This window comes from Stylophora pistillata, chromosome 3 (assembly GCF_964205215.1).
Source record: "Stylophora pistillata chromosome 3, jaStyPist1.2, whole genome shotgun sequence".
Lineage (NCBI taxonomy): Eukaryota > Metazoa > Cnidaria > Anthozoa > Scleractinia > Pocilloporidae > Stylophora > Stylophora pistillata.
Window position 1 is genome coordinate 20,675,001 of NC_142521.1, and position 18,023 is coordinate 20,693,023.

Genomic DNA, 18,023 nt, shown 5'->3' on the forward strand with positions numbered 1-18,023 from the left:
ACGATGTAATAGCTAAGCTCTTTGAAAAAGCAATTTTCAATCAGGTATACTGATATTTAAATGAGAATAACCTACTTTCTAAATATCAGTCTGGCTTTAGACCCATGCACTCTACTCTGACGGCTCTCATTGATATCACAAACAATTGGTATCTCAACATCGATAATGGTTTGATGAATGCCATTCTGTTTATAGATTTAAAAAAGGCATTCGACACTATTGACCATAGATCCTTTTGTCAAAGCTGGAGTTGTATGGGTTTAGGAGTGTAAGCCTTAACCTTTTTCGAGACTACCTCACTGACAGAACTCAGGTTACAGTTATTAATAATGTAAATTTTGAAACTAGTCGCATACGTTGTGGGTGCCCCAAGGTTCAATCCTCGGGCCCCTACTATTTCTATTATACATTAATGACCTTCCCAACTGTGACCTTCTGTCAGATGTGAGAATGTACACCGATGACACTAATCTCACGTTTGCCTCCAATGACCCTGAAGAGCTGTTTTCATCCCTGACCCGCGATCTGAGCCATCTGAAAAAATGGCTTGACTCTAACCGTTTAAGTCTTAACGTCCTCAAGACGAAGTGTCTGTTTACAGGCACAAGGTACAAAATCTCTTCGCTCCCTAGTGAACCTTGTATTTACCTTGATGAACACTTAATTGAAAGAGTCAATAGTTACAAATGTCTTGGTGTTCAGGTGGATCAAACACTCTCATGGGAGCCCATTTCTCCAGGGTCGCCAGTAAAATTACTAAAGTACTTGCTGCCCTTAGGAGGCTAAGACCGATATGTCCTCAAGGTACCCTGGTCACAATTTATAAGTCACTGGTTCTTCCACATTTCGACTATTGCAGCGCTGTGTGGGGATGTATTGGAAATGGCCTCAGTCAAAACTGGAGAAACTACAAAACAGGGCGGCACGTATAATAACAGGGTCTGGTTGGGATGTCAGATCTACCCAGATTCTTCGTGCCCTCAAATGGGAAAGCCTCACTGACAGACGTGCAAAACAATTGAAATATTTAATGTTTAAAACTGCTAATAACCTTGTACCCGAATACCTGTCTGACAAATTCACCAGCGTAAATACCATCCACAAGCATAATTTACGGGGCACCCAACACAACTTGTTTATTCCGCGGCCGAATACTGAGGCCCTCAAAAAGAGTTTTCGTTATAGGGGTGCAGCAGCATGAAACAGTCTGTCAGTTGAGGCTAAGCAGGCCACTACCTTAAATAGCTTTTATTCTTCTATTGTATAATATTACTAACTTACTTTAAGATTTCTTCGTAATAGATTGTAGTTTTTAAGTCATAGTTGTAAAGTATTAGGTACTACATGTTTAGGATTAATAAGCACGGCTCTTTTGAAGACCACTTTTCTTTTAGTGATAAGGATTCCGTGATTAAATAAAGTGATTGGATTGATTGATGAAGTCATCAAAAAAAAAAAAAAAAAAAAAAACATCTATCCGCTTTCGTCGAGTACTTTCTGGTATGAGGGACGGCTTGGTCAAAGGATGCTTTGTCGGAAGATAGAGATGAAAGGCGTTTGTTGATACCGGCGGGAATGTTCTTTGTAGTGATGGGCGGGTGGTTGCTCTCGCGGTGGACGTATTGAAGTTCAGTGTTCGGTGTAGTGAAGGGCTGATAGGTGCTTTGGTTGAGGCTAAATGTGACGTCTAGGAAGTTAATGATTTGTTTGCTAACTTCTATGGTGATGCGTAGTCCGTTACTATTAAAGATGCGACATATTTCTTTCCTGGTGTTCTCTGTGTCTCTGGGTGAAGCGTTAGTAATGGCTAGTCCGTCGCCTCGGCAAAGTCCTACGTTAATGTTAAGGTGCTAGAGTTGAGATAGGAGGAAGCTTCCCACGAGAGTTCGCATGTTTCGGCGCCATCCCCTGATGAGTAGGCAACCACGAAACAGGCTTGTCTGGATGAAAGCGTAGTTTATTTGTTTGTTTCTTTCCTCCACAACCATATACTTCGCTCTACATTAATGTATTGATATTCCGCTAAGTTGACTTCGGTCGTGTATCTTTAATAGATCCTTAGTTGGGTTTCAAGTATGATTACTTGGGGTGTACAGGGTCAGGGTTTCCCTCGCATACAGAGTTTGTTTAATTGAAATTAGCCTGTATCCGTAATTGTTTAATTGAAATTAGCCTGTATCCGTAATTGGTCAGGGTTTCCCTCGCATACAGAATATATATATATATTACTCTGGCAATATTATTTATCAAATTTTCGTATCGTGGTTTAGTTTGCCTCGTAGTTCAGGTCCGGAAAATGGCTATCGAGTTTTATAGTGCTTCCCGTTTTTACCGATTTAACATCCCTCCACTGCATTTGGATTTGCCGGTTCCATGGCCAGGGCCATGGCGCCGACTTACAGAACCAGTCTACCCAATACAGCCAATCGCCACAACACTTTAAACCACGTGTATCTCCTGTAACAAGACCCGGAACTTGCAGTAGTAAAAGCAGCTCAAACGAGCCAGGATTTACTAACTAAGCTTTCACAGAATTCAGTAATTTGGCTTTATCAACTGAGTTGATAATATAAATTGGCTATCCTAAAGGGTTTAAAAGCTAACGTTTTGAGCGGTAGCCCATCGTCAGATACTCAGCGAGCAGAGGTCCCTTTGATCTTCCTTCTCGACATTTCTAGGCAGATCGAAGGTCCTCTGGTCGCAGAGGTGCATTCGTCAGCGCGAATGGGCAAGAAACGTCAGATTTTAAATCCTTTACTGTGGCCAATTTACCTTATCAAAACAATCGATAAAACCAAATTACTTTGTTACCCCCGCTGACTCAGCACCATGATTGCTTTCCCAACTTACCCCCTTTGTTCACAGAATTCAAACGTTATCAATTCGTTATTTTTCCCTTCCATCCTCGCATCTACAGTCAAACTGAAACGAGAGTTCCGTTTTCTAGGATCTCGGTTCGCATTCGTTTGATTATTGTTCTCTATTTCTTTTTTCTTTTCTGGTAGATACAACCTAAGAAAACTTCCTTTTGAAAGCATTCTAATGTAAGGGAGGATCGACCCAAAACAGAACGGTCAAATATCGACTATCGAGTAATTATAAACCGCGCTTGTTATCTGCTCTTTGTTGGTCTCACGGAAAAAGACTGAAGTTCTAGAAATGACAAAAGTGTCGTTCTGGAATCAGATGGAGACCTTTCCGATGGAATTTTGTACATAACTAGTTGTTGACTTGTGGGTAATTTTTTATATTTGATTATTGCGTTGGTATCTCACGCACTTTTAGGATAATCTTTGATTGGATTATTACGTTAGAATATTACGCCTTTTGAAGGTTTTCTTTCACTGTATTTTTACTAATAAGTATCTTGCGCACTTCAAGGAATTTTCTTTCATTTGATTGATAGGTCAGTTTTTCGCGCACTTTTAGGATTATCCCTTGACTGACTATTAGGTCATTGTTCTGCCCACCTTGAGGATACTCCTTCCTTAAAAAGTTACTCTTTTGTTTTTTTGGGTAAGTTTCTGTGGTGCTGCGTCGGTGGGGGTATCAAGGTAATTTGGTGAAATCAACAAAGTTGAAATAGTAAATTTGCCACCGCAAAGAGTTAATAAGCTGACGTTTCGAGCGTTAGCCCTTTGTCAAAGCGAAACGATTTAATATAATTGACGTCTAGAATGTTTATAACAAACCATTAATAAGAATAAAAGCCTTTATAAAAATAAATATTTCTTATTAGACGTTTTGTTGTGTAGTATCGCTGAATATTTTCACGAGTTGGGCCGTATTTTACGAGCCCGAAGGGTGAGTCAAGATACAAATGACTAGTAAAAGTACTCAGTGATACTACACAAAAAAACGTTTAATAAGTTATTTATTATCCAACACGCCAAATTGTTATTTCAGTGTGGACGAATTTCATGGATATTTATTTACGGGGAGTGCTTGACAGAAGTATGTGAACGGAATTGGCGCGTTGTCGTGTTGCTGTTTCTATTTTCTTCAATAAGTGATGAAATTTTAATTTCGTCTAACTGCTTTTCTCCATTCGATTTATTTAAGAAACTTAGATCAATATTTGCCAGCTATTCCGACTCTTCGTCGTCAGAAAAATGATTTATAGATCCAAATTTTTTTTTTGTAACTTCAATCCAATTCTCTACTTGCGCGATGCAAGAAAACCTGTCTAACCGGTTCTCTGAAGTATAAATACCGCGTGTCTTTTGTACTAATCTTGAGCGTTATTTGTACTATACGGAGTGTATTTTGATAATAACATGTGTTATCTCAATGTCAAGAGTTCAGAAATGCATATATGCATTAAATCAAGGTAATAACATGGTTTCGAGTGCAATTTGGTGTTGATAAACACGAGTAAATTTTTCAATAACAACAAAATTGCACGAGCCCGTAGGGCAAGTGCACTTTTTAGCCTTTTACAACAATTTACAAGCGCTTATTCCACCAAATTGTAAGAGAATTCAAATTATTATTGGTCAATAATGTACACGAAAAATGTCAAAAAGAGTCAAATTTTGAGAGTGCTAGCGCTACTTTGCACTCGTGTTACATGAGAATGCACTCATTTTTAGCCGATCAAAAGCGCATAAGTTTTTCATGGACATTATTATAGGATTAAACATTTTGTTTTATGTCTTATTTACCAACAGAGAAGAAAAAGAATGCTTTTGAAAGCCTACCTGAAACAGAGAAGGAAAAAAATCAGGACTATCCTCTACATTTATGAATAGGTTTTCCATTTCTCAGGATGCTAACATGTACCATAAGCTCACATGTTCAGAGTACTTACTACCAAAGACATACGTGGCTGAATCTTGCCAGAAAGTTATTGATGACCAATGGAAACCCACAAGAACACCAGGAATCTGTCCTGGGGCTGGACTGCCTTTCGAGCTTCTGCTGGAAAAAGAAATAAGAGAACATACATGTAAGATAGTGTATTTACAATGCTACGCACTATGATGCATTCATTTAGTTTTGTTCCTTTACGCCATTTCATAGGAAGCCATACCGTAGCACTGTTTAAGGACATGAAGACTACGAGACGTTTAAGACTGGATTAGAAAATGTCCGATATACATACATACATACATCTTAAATTAATGAGGGTAACAAAATAACGAGGGTAACATATTAACTTACACAAGTTTTCTAATATATGGCCCTCACAATATGCCAAAAGTAAGCTTGTCTAGTTATATTTAATGATTCTTAGATTATCTTTTTTAATATTCCATGATTCTTAGATTATCTTTTTTGATATTCCATGATTCTTAGGTTATCTTTTTTAATATTAAATGACTCTTAGATTATCTTTTTAACATTGTAACCTGAGATATGTACTTTTATATTGAGACAATGAAGATTATTATTATTATTATTATTATTATTATCATTATTGTAGAACAGGGGCACATGGAGATTGGAAATAAAGTTCACCTTCATTTCCATCTAGGAGGCGTTTACAAGGTAACTGAAATCCACTTAGTTAATGATTCCAGATTTAAGTAAGAAAATATTAAGACTAGAAAAGCGACTGTTTTTTTCTCTTTTTTAATAGTTCCTGTTAGTTTCAACGGGCATCACCCACATTAATAGTTACTATTTTCACAGAGTTTATCAGTGTTGATAAGATATTGCGATCTCAAAAAGGCACCATTCAGCTAAATTTCAATGGTAAATTCTCTAATTCCATGTTAGGCTGAAATTAAGGACAAACCTGCTAATCAGGAAAAATAGGAACACCTCAATAAACATCTGGCAACAGCGATATGGATAGGAATCTCCTTAAATGTCTGCTCAAGAAATTGCAAGATTTTTTCGACAAGATCCTCCCGCTGGAAAGGGAATCAACGTTCAAGAAGCTGTGGATTGTAAGTATAGCAAAAATGATTATAACTGTAAATAATTATCAAACAAACTGCAGAAAAGAGTTTCACTCTATTTCATCCAAATAGATCAGAGCACTACACTTCTGGTGAAGATTGAGAAGATTAGTGAAAAAAAGCATTCTTTCCCTCTGTTTTATAGTTTCAAAGAGCTACTATATCATAAACCTGTAACATCCAATTGAACATGAAATCATTCATCTTCAACAGAAAGTAAGAATATGTAAACTTGTAAAAACCTATCTTGCTGTGAGATCACACCATTAAAATGCTCCATTTACTAAAATCTTTAGTGCTGCGTCAACAGGCAAGACCCAGCGACAACTAACGGTCATTTGGCTGGTAGTGGGCCAGGATATGGGAAGAAAAACTAAAAAACACTGTTTGAGGGAAACATAAAGGTAAGATATTCAAGGGATTCAAATTACCACTGATATATATTTTTTTCAATCATAGCGTACAAGCTATGATCAAACCAGTTAGCCTGGCATGTGGTCATTCTAGGAGCATGAGGTGCCCGAAGTCCGTCATCTCGCTTGCAAACAATGCCACTGCAACAATAGCTCCTTGTCCCGTTTGTTGTCAACCCCTCCACCGCGACAGTCGTCATCTGATACAGTCGCAGTCATGCCGTAGTCAATTCACAAAAAAGCCTATTTAGCATATTTAGCACTTTGTTAACTAAAACTCATGCCAAAAAACTAAAAGGTTTTCATGAGCCACAATTCGACCGGATTACCCTGAACATACCACTTCTAGATCTTGTCAGTTACTTTGAAAAACTACAAGCAAAAGTGTTAATTTCTATCTGTTAAACTGTTTCAGCTTGTGAGCGCTGAAGGTTTGTAAGCTTCGATGGTTTGAGAGTTTGACTGCTTTAGTACTAATTAACAATTATTCGTTGAAATCGAGGTGAATAGTGGCTAAATATTTACCGAGCCACGAAGCGGCGAGGTAAATATTCCCGAAAGCCACTATTCACCGAGATTGAAAAGAATAATTGTTTTAGTATATACACACGAAGTGATCTCGACACAATTAAAAGGAAGCCACTTAAAGGCAATTTCTGCTTCTGAAACTTTAGCGAAACGCGAGTTTACGCCCGCCATTTTGTTTTTCACATAATCCACTCGCTCGGAGATGTACATTGTTGATTAGCCCGAGATAGCGAACCAATCAGATTGCTTGAAACGCCAAGATCACTGAGTGTGTATATACTAATTTACTTTAGTATGGTTGATGAGAGGTAGCAGGTTCGTTAGATTTCAAAATGGTTACCCCGCATTTTGTCAGTTGTCCGAGGAAGTGATAAACACGACAGATATAAAAATTAAATTGCGAAAAGTACTTTAGACGCAACTGAGTTTGACAGAACACTTTTCAAAAGTAAGATGTTACAACTGCCGATTTATTTTAATACGAGTAATCAACCCATAGAATTATAGAGTAGTATTAGATTTTGAATTTTTAAGTCAAACTGTTTACAATAATTTTTTTCATTTTTTACGTATCATCATGGTTTGTTTACTTGAAAAGGTGATTGTAATTATAGGTTTACGGATGTTTTCGTCACTATATCCATAATTAATTTTCATTTAAAAATAGTATATGTTTCGATACCTTTGTTCCTTCCTCTTTAACATCAAAGGAAGCAGGTTATCAAAAAAAGAATAACTTCTGATTCAGTTAATTATTTGAATATGTGAGTCATATTTGATGTTTTTTACATGCAACAGGATGATCCAGCTGAAGATATTCCAGAAAGGGAGTGAACTTGACCGTAGCACAGGTGACTTGGAAAGTTTTTTAGCAGCTAGTAAAAAAGTCTTAGCTTGTAGTTCTGGGCTCAGTTGTTCGAAGGGCGATTAGCGCCAACCCAAGGTTGAATTTTAATCCGGGGCTCTTTATCTTATTTTTGTCAAAAGCCTTTTTCGCACAATTTTCTTGTTAAAGCATCCAATCATCAACTACAGATAAAATGAATTAAACTGAATTTTCGTTTTAAGGTTTAAGAACTGAAATCACATTTTACACTAACTCTAAATTATCTTAACCCAGCTTTGAACAAACCGTCCTTGATGATTACAGCTTGCTGAGGTATTTAAAAAAAGTCGAGAAGTAGATTTCAATAAAGGTTGAAAAAGGCGCTACGTAGCATCCCCACTACACAAAAGGTTTGAGATCGGATTATGATCACCTGAAACCCAGAGAACAATAATACGTCAGTTGCGGTTACAAATGAGCTTCCTTGACACCCTGACTAAAACTTCTCGCGATCAGGAGGTCTTACCAGAGCTCACTGATCCCTGATCGACTAATAAACTTCTTGTGATCAGGAGCTCTTATCAGAAGTCATTGAAACCTTGATCAATCGACAAACTTCTCGCGTAATCAGGAGTTTTTTTTTTTCAGGGTTCCTTGACACCCTGACCAATCCAAAAACTTCTATTAAACTTCTTTTTTTCGGGAGCTCTTGGACTCCTCGATTGATCAAAATCTCTCTTGCGATCAGGTGCTCTTATCAGAGTTCATTGACTCCCTGATCGAAATACAAATGTCTTGAGATCTGGAGCTTTTATTAGGGATCGTTGACATCTCGATCGACTAAGAATCTTCTTGCGACTAAGAGCTCTTATTAGAGCCCATTGACTCTCTAGTTGAACAAAAAACATATTGTGGCTGGGAGTTCCTATCAGAGCACTTTTGAGACCCCATCATCTATCCGATGGACCAACAAAACCTCTTGCAATCGAGAGCTCTTACCTAAACTTATCGACTCTCCAATCGACCAGGAAACGTTCTGCGATCAGAAGCTCTTATAATTAGAGCTTATTGTCTTTCTCAGTTGACCAACTAACTTCGCGCGATCGGGAGCGTTTACCATCTCCTTGACTCCCCGACACATAATTCGTGCAATTTCAAACCTTTTGCGTAATGGGAGTGCTACAAGGTCGAATTTTTTTGGCTTATCCTACTGGAGTCAAATGCCATTCCTTATACAGGATTGTAGCCTCCATACAACCTGAGATAACTGAAGAAATGTATCAATACTTGTGCTTAGCAGAACTACTGTAAGTACTAGCAGAGTGGCACCTACCGGATAAAGTTAATGACTTCCTGCAAACTTGAATGTACTGGAGAATTTATGGCGGTAATTGACCCTATTTTTGCTAGGATTCATTGAGTCTGATGATTGTTATGTATATCCTTCAGCTTTCGAACTTCGAATTAATTGTAATTCTTTACCATATTTATTTCTTTGTACTTTGTAATTTTGCTGTAGTTATCATATTGTAATTAAAAACTATTCGCCGACGTAGAAGTTAACGTTACTAAGCAATGTTCACTGAGCCTAAGGTGAATATATTATTGTAATGATAATTAACAATTATTCCACGAGCGCGCGTTGGATATGAGATGATAGATAGCCAACGAGGCGCGTAGCGTCGAGTTGGCTATGATCATCTCATAACCAACAAACGCGAGTGGAACAATTGTTTTATTATAAAAAAAACGCCCCCAAGATATTAGACAAATCTTCTCGACTTTATTTTGTAAGAAGAAACCGGATGTTACAATGTACAGATATTAGATTATGGTATATTGGCTCATATACCGTAATGGCTAAGCCACTAAAAAGTCCTGAATTGCATTATCCAATGATCCAGGTTTTAATAATACCTAATATAATATATGATATTATGTTATAATAGGATATATGATGGTATAGTTTCTCCAATATTTTGTTACAATTGTGTTACTTGATTACTCATATCAAGATAAACAGGTAGTTTTAATAGCAATCAGCACTGCTGATTACATCTTTCTCTTGAAAAGTGTTACGCCAGACCCAACAGCATCTTTTGTGCTCTTCGCAATTGAATTTAGCTCAAATTTTACGCTTGACGGATAAATTGTTTTGCTGTTTTTCGACTTGTTGGGCCTATAGCTGCTTTACCCACTGCTGGGTCGATCTCTCTTTCTTGCTTTTAAATGTTCTCTATACTTTTACACCAGCTCGATAACTGCACAAGCAGCTGTTCCTCGACCCTTTTCAGCCTGATAACAGACATGTCTTCTTCCTCGCCGCTTTTCAACAGTTATGAAACGAAGTAGACTTGCCATATGACATGTTCTCCTTCGCAACGTTAGCTCGTCCCAGGAAAGGCAGTTTTTTTGTTTTCCGCACCAGTATCACTAACTGAATTGATAAGATAATAAGTTCTCTCATTTTGGAAGAGTTTCTCCCGACTGTCTCTCAACACCAAAAACTGAAAAACCTAGTTGAAATAAAACCAACGAAGCTGACTGGGGAACTTCCCTCAGGTCCATTTGATATACATTTCCCTTTATTTCTCAACACCAATCGAGTAAGTTATTCAAAAGATGCTTAAAAACATACAAAAGCAGAATCCATCGTCAGCGATCTGTATTGTCTAACATTTTTCATCTGCATTTTAACCTATAGCTATACCTAGTTACGTGTTAATAGTTACGTGTCAGCTGGTTTATAAATATGATTTACGACAATCAAAGGGACTTTGAAACAAATAGATCAGTCAATAAGAAAGTAAAAAATACAATGTTGGAAGCCTTCTGCACCTTGTTTATTCCTATAAATATATTTATCGAGTAATATAGAAACAGTTTGTCTAAATAATATTAGCTACACCACTTAACATCATATACATTGTTTAGAGTCTGACTTCAATTGTTTCATACTCGCAATGGTCGCTTCGTGTTTCTACTATGTTGCGCGGATAAAGGTGAAAGAAGGCAACTAGCATTTTGTGGCTGCGTAAACTCGGCCAGTCATGGTATATAAGGCTATCCAACTTTACTCCTTAATTACTAATTTATAAGACTGCAAAGTAGCTATATCCATATATCTTTAACTCTAAACGTCCCTGAATGAGAGTTATCTCGAGGTTTATGAGTTATGAGTTAACTTTGTGAGTTATGTTTCAGGTTTACTTGATTAAGCATGATGATTCGAGTCGTTCATTTAACTCCAAGAGGCCTCCTCGTGGTATTCTATTCGTGTGAATTCTAATTATTTTCGTTCACTGAGAACTCCAACTGCAAACTGGAAAAACAACAAGCTAAGTTCTAGCAAAATCACTGTTGCACAACGTATGAAGAAGGGAAGAAGGTTTCAAGGCATCTTCTCACTTTCGCTTCAAGATTTTGAGTTTTTTATTTTTTTTTTACAGCCAGGAGTAAGTTTATTGTGCAACCATTTGTTTCGAATAAGGCTACCTAGAATTCTCTAACCTAGCCTCTTGGAGCCTTTTGCAAATCAAATCACTCGCTTTTAATCTTTTTATGCACCATCTCTTTTAAAGAGAGCAAGGTCCCCTCCTTTGGTTGGTCCCCTATGGTTACTTTGCTTTTCATGTAACAGCGCCTGGATTCTTCCAATTCGCCTGTGACTCGGTTGCCTTCATGGACCATCTGATTGTTGATGTGATACACTTGAACCTTGCGTAAGAGGTAAATCAACACTAGGATCAACGTACCACCTTCCCAAAGGCCTGGCATGGAAGCCCAATAATAGCAATCTAACGAAAGATGAAAACAGGGCATTGAAAATAGGAGCCGTAGTCATTTGCGATGTGGATCGAGACAATGCGACTTCTCACTGCTTCAGTGTTTGATTTGATTAATAAATTTTCCAATCGTTGGACGGGGCTGTATCTTATTGCGGACCTCTTACTCGAGTAGTAGGAGGTATTTACGCGCTACATTCTTGCATTAGGGATTATTTCCTTTTAAGAGTAAGGCTTGATTTCGAGCGGGGTCCTATAGCAAAGCGATCAAGTTGAAAACACCCCCTCGCACTCGTATGAGTGTCAATGTCAGATGCAACTAAAACCAACACGCAACTGCTAGTAAAAGAAAGATCGACTTACGTCCAAACACTGCACCTGCGAGGACAAGCCCCGTGCCGTTTATTTGAAAGATCGCCCAATTGACCGCAGTTTGCGCTTCTGTTAGCACTCTCGTCACCAATTCTTGTAAACTGTCAATATCGACTCCACATTTGGCTAAACGATCCCTTAAGATCCTAAAATCCTGTTCCCATCTTATCAAGTCGTTGGTTGAATGGCGACGGAGGTTGACAAACTGCAAAATGATTTTGACACTTGAAAAGACTCTTATTCATAGGTAACTTTATTATCCCTTTAGTTTAATTGTTACAATCTGACTGGCTTCTCTTGTCGCTTTCTGTTCCATAATATACGGCGAGTACAGTGAGTACCTCAATAATGTCCTGTTGTAAACAGAATTAAATAAACCATGAGCCTATCCCTTTGTTAATTTTTAAGGGACCTGTAGACTTAAGCCAAAACATTAAGATAATTCACTCTTGATTTCTTTGCTTGATGTTTTGTTCGGGATTTTCTCTCATCAACTATCACTCGATAGAAATCTCGAACTCAGGATCATGTTGTTTGATAGTTAAGTGGCAACGCACGATTGCGGTTTCAATGAGGTGGTTTAGGAGTTAGTTTTGCTGATGGTGGCAGTTAAGTATTATAGTTGGCATTTGTTACCTAGTAATGGTACTGATGTAGGAAGCGGTGTTTATAGTAGTTATAGTACATTTCGATCATGGAGTGGGTGGAATCAGTAACAATTATGCCTGTGGTGGAAGTTGTGTCAGCCATTTTGGAGTTTATTATTGCGCACTGGCTCTTGAAGCTTGCTTTGCCATTTGATTATTTTGGTGGGAATTCCGAAATTTTTTTGATCAGTGGTTATACAGCATAGATGTCCTAGGATCTGCCCTTAATTTAGCATTTCCTGTATGATCTAAAGCGAGAACACAGGACAATAGGGATGAAATGCTAATACAGCACTGTCGTTAAGCTAGTTAAAATAATGCCGTGAGTATCTTGAGAAAGAAAATTTACCTCTTCCACCTTTTCCTTCAATTTGCTTTCCTCCTGGCAGATTTCCTTTAGTTGATCTTTAATTTCGTTGCCGACATGTTTCATTTGGGCTCGTTCTTTAACGTTAACTGATGGTATTTGCAAACATTGAACCACTGTACGCGCTGTGGTGCAAACAAATGCTCTGGGTCTCTTAAATAAGATATACAAAAATATCAGCAGGGCTGCTATGCGTTCGGCCAGCTTCTTTGTTGCCGATGGAATTTCAGCTTCATTTGCTTGTTGTTGGGTTTCCTCCAAAACTTGTCGACCACCAGTCTCTTGAAGAGGGGTTCGTGAGGGCTCTTCATGATCATCCAAATCCCCCATTGTGGCTCTATTTCTTCAAAACAGGAAAGTCCTGCCAGATTAAGCAGAGCTTTGATTTAGACCTACGCTCTAACATTCTGGTTTATTGCCTAATCAATGCATAATCAAAGCTTTTTCTGTGTGCGCACCTAAGTTGTGGAACATTATTCCTTTTTCAATTCGTAAATCTAGCTCCGTAACTATTTTTAAAAAGAACATCGAGACTTTTCTCTTTTTAAAATTTGTAACTAGTAATTCTCTTCTGTCTGATTGGATTTTATTTATGTGCATTAGGTTATTTTATTATTTTATAGTATTGTAGAGCGCCACGAGAAGCTTTTGACGTGCGCGCTATATAAATATTATTATTATTATTATTATTAATCATTAAAACGTAGGATATCGAGTTTGGTGCAAACAAACAAACAAAAAAAAATTAAAACACGCAACAACAACTAGTGCTATTTTCCAACACCCTGGTAGTTAGCATTGTTTTTATTTTTTTTTTGACCGTCCAACTCAGAGACGGACTGTTAGGTATACCACTATGACCTATTACGTGGGGAACGTTTTATTTACCTTTATGTACATTCTTTGAAACTTTCGATTTTCTTCTAGAAATCTTTGATTAACACATACTATACCATATTTATTGATACTGGATCAACATTATTTAAGCTTATAATAACAAAGGACTTTTGGCGTCGAATCCCTTGAAGCGAAGTTTTGCCATTGCATGGAAAACTCTTAGATAATTAAACCACGATCGATTGCATACAAGTTCAAAGTATCTTCAATGCTTCTTTGAAGAATAATTGATAACAGAATCATTCCTAATTCGTGGTTATCTAAACAAATCCAGGAAGTTTTTGTCAATGATGTCTCTTTAAATCAAGTAAAACTTAATCACCCTTGAAGAGTGACATTTCTTAAAAACAAAGAAAGAGTCGAATGACATCGATCGCGATCTATGCCACTCGCTAGATGGGGGACAACAGTCTTGTTGCAATTACCAGATTCATTAATCTTTCGGAACTTTCGCTGAACTAAAGCACGTATTTAGTTTTTCTTTTAATAAGAGAGTGTTACTTGTGTTGGAGAATCCCATGTTTTAAACTTGGCGAGTTTCCTATCTATTTCTTAGAAACTAACTCACTAGTATCAACAAACAAGATATCCAGTAAGACATGTGAATACATTTTTCACTTGAGTGAACTCCATGCAATCACGTTCGTGATTCACTGAGTCATAACCTTCGTTTCCAACTTGAATTCTAGAACAAGGATTCAATCAAGAACTTATCCCAGGGTCAAAAAACATTTGCAGTACCTTTCTGATCTCAAGCTGGAATATACAGGGAAAGAAAGAAACATACCTAGCCTCATTGTCTTTGAATAGCTTTCGTAACCCAACTTCATAGATAGCTTTCCACTCGCGTGACGGGTTCACTTTGAAAGAAATAGTCTTAGTCGTCGTTCAAAATGGCGCTTTTAAACGCTTTTTGTAAACCTATTTTTATGATTTCTACACATCCAAAAGAATACAAAAAGCAGCAAGAGGGATAAGTAGAAGTCTGGCTGCTTGGCAAGAGAATGAGAAGTTGTGATACGTTTTGAAGTTCCTGGAACCCTGAATAATCATGACATCCATTTTCCAAGAAACGATGAATAGCGTGTTTTAGAATAGCTTGGTTTATAACCGAGGTATTTCATGATACATACGAAGACACATACGAACGCAAAAATACTACTCCGTCGTTGGAACCAAAACGGCACAAAATTGAAGGCTTTTTTGTCGTATGTCGAAGGTGAGTTATGAAAACGAAATCTCGTAATTTTTCAGTTGTGGGATATCATTTACCCAACTTTGATAACACAGTCGAAATTTTCTTCGCTTTCTCCAATGGATGATTAACAAAGTTCTTACTTTTCACAACTGAAGTTGGCAAACATAACTGGCCCGCCATATGACGCAGCAGCTTCGTAGAATTTATCATAACATATTTATGTGTTCGATAATTCGCTTTTCAAATGTTAACAATTCTCATGTATTGTGTGATTTTATTTTTGGCTTATCCACGAAACTGTGACACGCAGACATGTAAACCAATTAAGCTTCTCTTGGATTCTGCTCTTAAAATTTGTTATCTCCAAATATTACTGATTTTATTTTCACCCCAAGTATATAAGTTTAGAGGCTGATAGTTTCGAAAGAAACTGTTTGGGGCTGCGTCGGTGGGAGTAACGAAATAATTTGGATATATCAACAAAGTTGAAATGGTAAATTGGCTACCGTAATGATTACAAAAGCTAATATATAAGTCTAGGTCGTTTTTTCTCTTTTTTGACTCATTAAAAGATGTAAACGATTATTTTGAGTCGATCATAAGTAGAAATTTTTTATCGGGATGAAAATTAATCTTTCAAAGCTGTTCATTCCAAGAAAAGGAGACGCATTCAAGGAAGAGAGATACGTGTTGAAGGTCATAACAATCTCTCTTTAATTCTACAGCAAATTCGCTCCATTTTTCGACCTCTACAGTTAAATGCGCAAGTCGAAAATTAAAAAAAGGAAGGGAAGAAAAGCTTACTGTTAGGGTAAAACCATCAAACTTTAAGCGATGTTAAAAAGGTCACAGTTTCCTAGATACAAAAACCATGGCGTGTTGATTTTTAATCCCATAGATCATAGAAATGATACAAAACATATCTTCTGGTTCGTACTCAGTCACCCTAATTTAACACCTTGCATCCCGACTCATTGTATGCTTCAAATCTTCAAGGAGGTTTTGTTAAGTACGTGACGATGGTATAGATTATGGCCTATTTTGACATGCTACGGCTTTGACAAATGTTCTTGCCATTTGGTCTCATTAGCTCAAAATCCATTTTACTTACCCACCAAGTTTGGAATTGAAGAAAGAAGCCACTAACGGACAATGCTTTCTTGAATGGTTATAACAGTTCAATGGGATATTAACGCCGGGAATTTGACGAACGATATCTTGAAATTTGACATTTGAATTGTTTTTAAGACGGTCCTATCTTACCGCATAATGTCACCTGGCCGTAAAGAAAGATCTCTCTCTCAAATAGTTGTTGTTCTTTCCCTTTTTCACTTTGATATTCAAAATCCGTATTACGGAAATGTTTCGGTTTGTTTAATCTTTCAGTGTCTACGACCATTCCTCGATGAGCAGCTCAAGAAAAGAAATCTTTACATCATTTTCTATCTAGGAATTAGCTCAATTCAGGAAATTAATGCTTTTCATGTTTCTTTGGGAGAAGAGGAACTTTGCCTTGAGCGAATGATATGTGAGCCTTTTAACTCAGCGAACAAGGTCGGTCGATCTCAACACTGACCTACAGAATAATTATGAACTAGTTCTGTCGAGTTTACTTACCTTTTTTAGATCACACAGAATGAACTGCGCAAAACTAGGAAAACAGTGAAAGCTTGGAGAGAAAACCTAACTTTTACTTCTGCTTGCAATTGACAATTAAAAATTGAAAATGAAAATGCTTTGCTGTTTGTTTTGCCAATCGCCGGTCACATGAGCCTGTCACATGACCCAGACAGCCCACGCTCGTTAGTCTTGGGTTGGCTAAAGATAACTAGGAGGACTTTTTTATCACATAAGGAGAAGAACTTTAAATATTTCCAAACAGCTGGTACCGAGGTACTTTTCCTAAAGTTTAAACGTGCTCTCACACCTCACTAACATCTTGTATAACAGAAAACCACATGTTGATTCCCTGACCCCTTGAGATAGAGAGAGTCAAGTTATATCACCTTTCTGTCTTTTTTCCTAGAAAGACCGCGAACAAAATTTGCATACTTCGTATTGTATGTTTTCTGAGCTTTTTGTTTTGAGTTTATTTTGTTTGATATATATACAGGGAGGAAGTAAAAAAAGATGCAGGACCCCTATTCTGAACGAAGGCTGATAGTTTCCAAAGAAACTGTTTGGGGCTGCGTCGGTGGGAGTAACGAAATAATTTGGATATATCAACAAAGTTGAAATGGTAAATTGGCCACCGTAATGATTACAAAAGCTGACGTTTCGAGCGTTAGCCCTTCGTCAGAGCGAATGATATGACGAAGGGCTAACGACGAAGGGCTAACGCTCGAAACGTCAGCTTTTGTAATCATTACGGTGGCCAATTTACCATTTCAACTCTATTCTGAACGCATAACTTCCAATCTTAATCATAACTGAGGAGTTCGTAATACTCCAAAAAGATTAGCAACATTGTTAATTTAGTGATTCAGTCGTAATTATGCGTCTTAAACCTCAGAATTCGTAACTCGTGCTTCAAATTTCGTTTCACTTTTTTTCTTCTGATATTGGCACACTTATTTCAAAACTAAATTACATGGTTCTAGTTTTGAACAAGTATTAATTTCAAGTGAAGATCCATATCTTGGAGTCCCTGTCGGCGTGCTACAATGCAACTTTAACTTTCTTAGACCAACACTTCTGTAAAGAAGCACTGTTCTCGTTTTTCTCGCATTTTCGAAGCACTTCTTTGACTTTAGAACTAAGTTTTTCACGATATTGATTCAATACGTGCTAAAGGACAACAAGTAAATACTTAATGTAGTAAATGCAGTATTTCTAGGGTAGAGTGCATGCTTCCGTCTCTGAATGCACCGGAAGTCTTGAAATTCTTAAACGATATACGTGCCCATTTTCCAAGAAAACCCTATATAAAGTGAATTTGGCGTTTATCTCAATGTGAATGTTCTAAAATTGCACTTTCTGAACAGATTATTGTCTGGGTGAGGGTGGCATATCCTCCCTCATGTATCTCCCCTCGTGCATCTATGAGATATCAGAGGTTCTTATCGTTTTCATGTACTTGCAAAC

General features: G+C 37.5%; 1 protein-coding gene and 1 long non-coding RNA gene across 3 annotated transcripts; one reads left to right on the forward strand and one right to left on the reverse strand.

The window, feature by feature from the left end:
- Positions 1–4,685: 4,685 nt before the first annotated feature.
- Positions 4,686–9,180, forward strand: LOC148734989 (uncharacterized). The gene is made up of 5 exons (XR_015999355.1): positions 4,686–4,948; positions 5,426–5,490; positions 5,722–5,894; positions 6,203–6,310; positions 7,646–9,180. It is a non-coding gene; the product is annotated as an uncharacterized LOC148734989 (long non-coding RNA).
- A 1,056-nt stretch (positions 9,181–10,236) lies between these two features.
- On the reverse strand, positions 10,237–16,751 carry LOC111332880 (uncharacterized). Of its 2 annotated transcripts, none has more exons than XM_022938348.2 (4): positions 16,557–16,751; positions 12,827–13,205; positions 11,822–12,035; positions 10,237–11,470 (listed from the first exon to the last, which is right to left on the reverse strand). In XM_022938348.2, exons 2-4 carry the CDS (start codon positions 13,172–13,174, stop codon positions 11,214–11,216), a joined length of 819 nt encoding a protein of 272 aa, XP_022794083.1. In that variant the 5' UTR covers positions 13,175–13,205; positions 16,557–16,751; the 3' UTR covers positions 10,237–11,213. The 2 variants fall into 2 exon arrangements, with proteins under 2 accessions (XP_022794083.1, XP_022794084.1); XM_022938349.2 differs by lacking the exon at positions 16,557–16,751 and adding an exon at positions 14,529–14,624.
- Between the last annotated feature and the right edge of the window lie 1,272 nt (positions 16,752–18,023).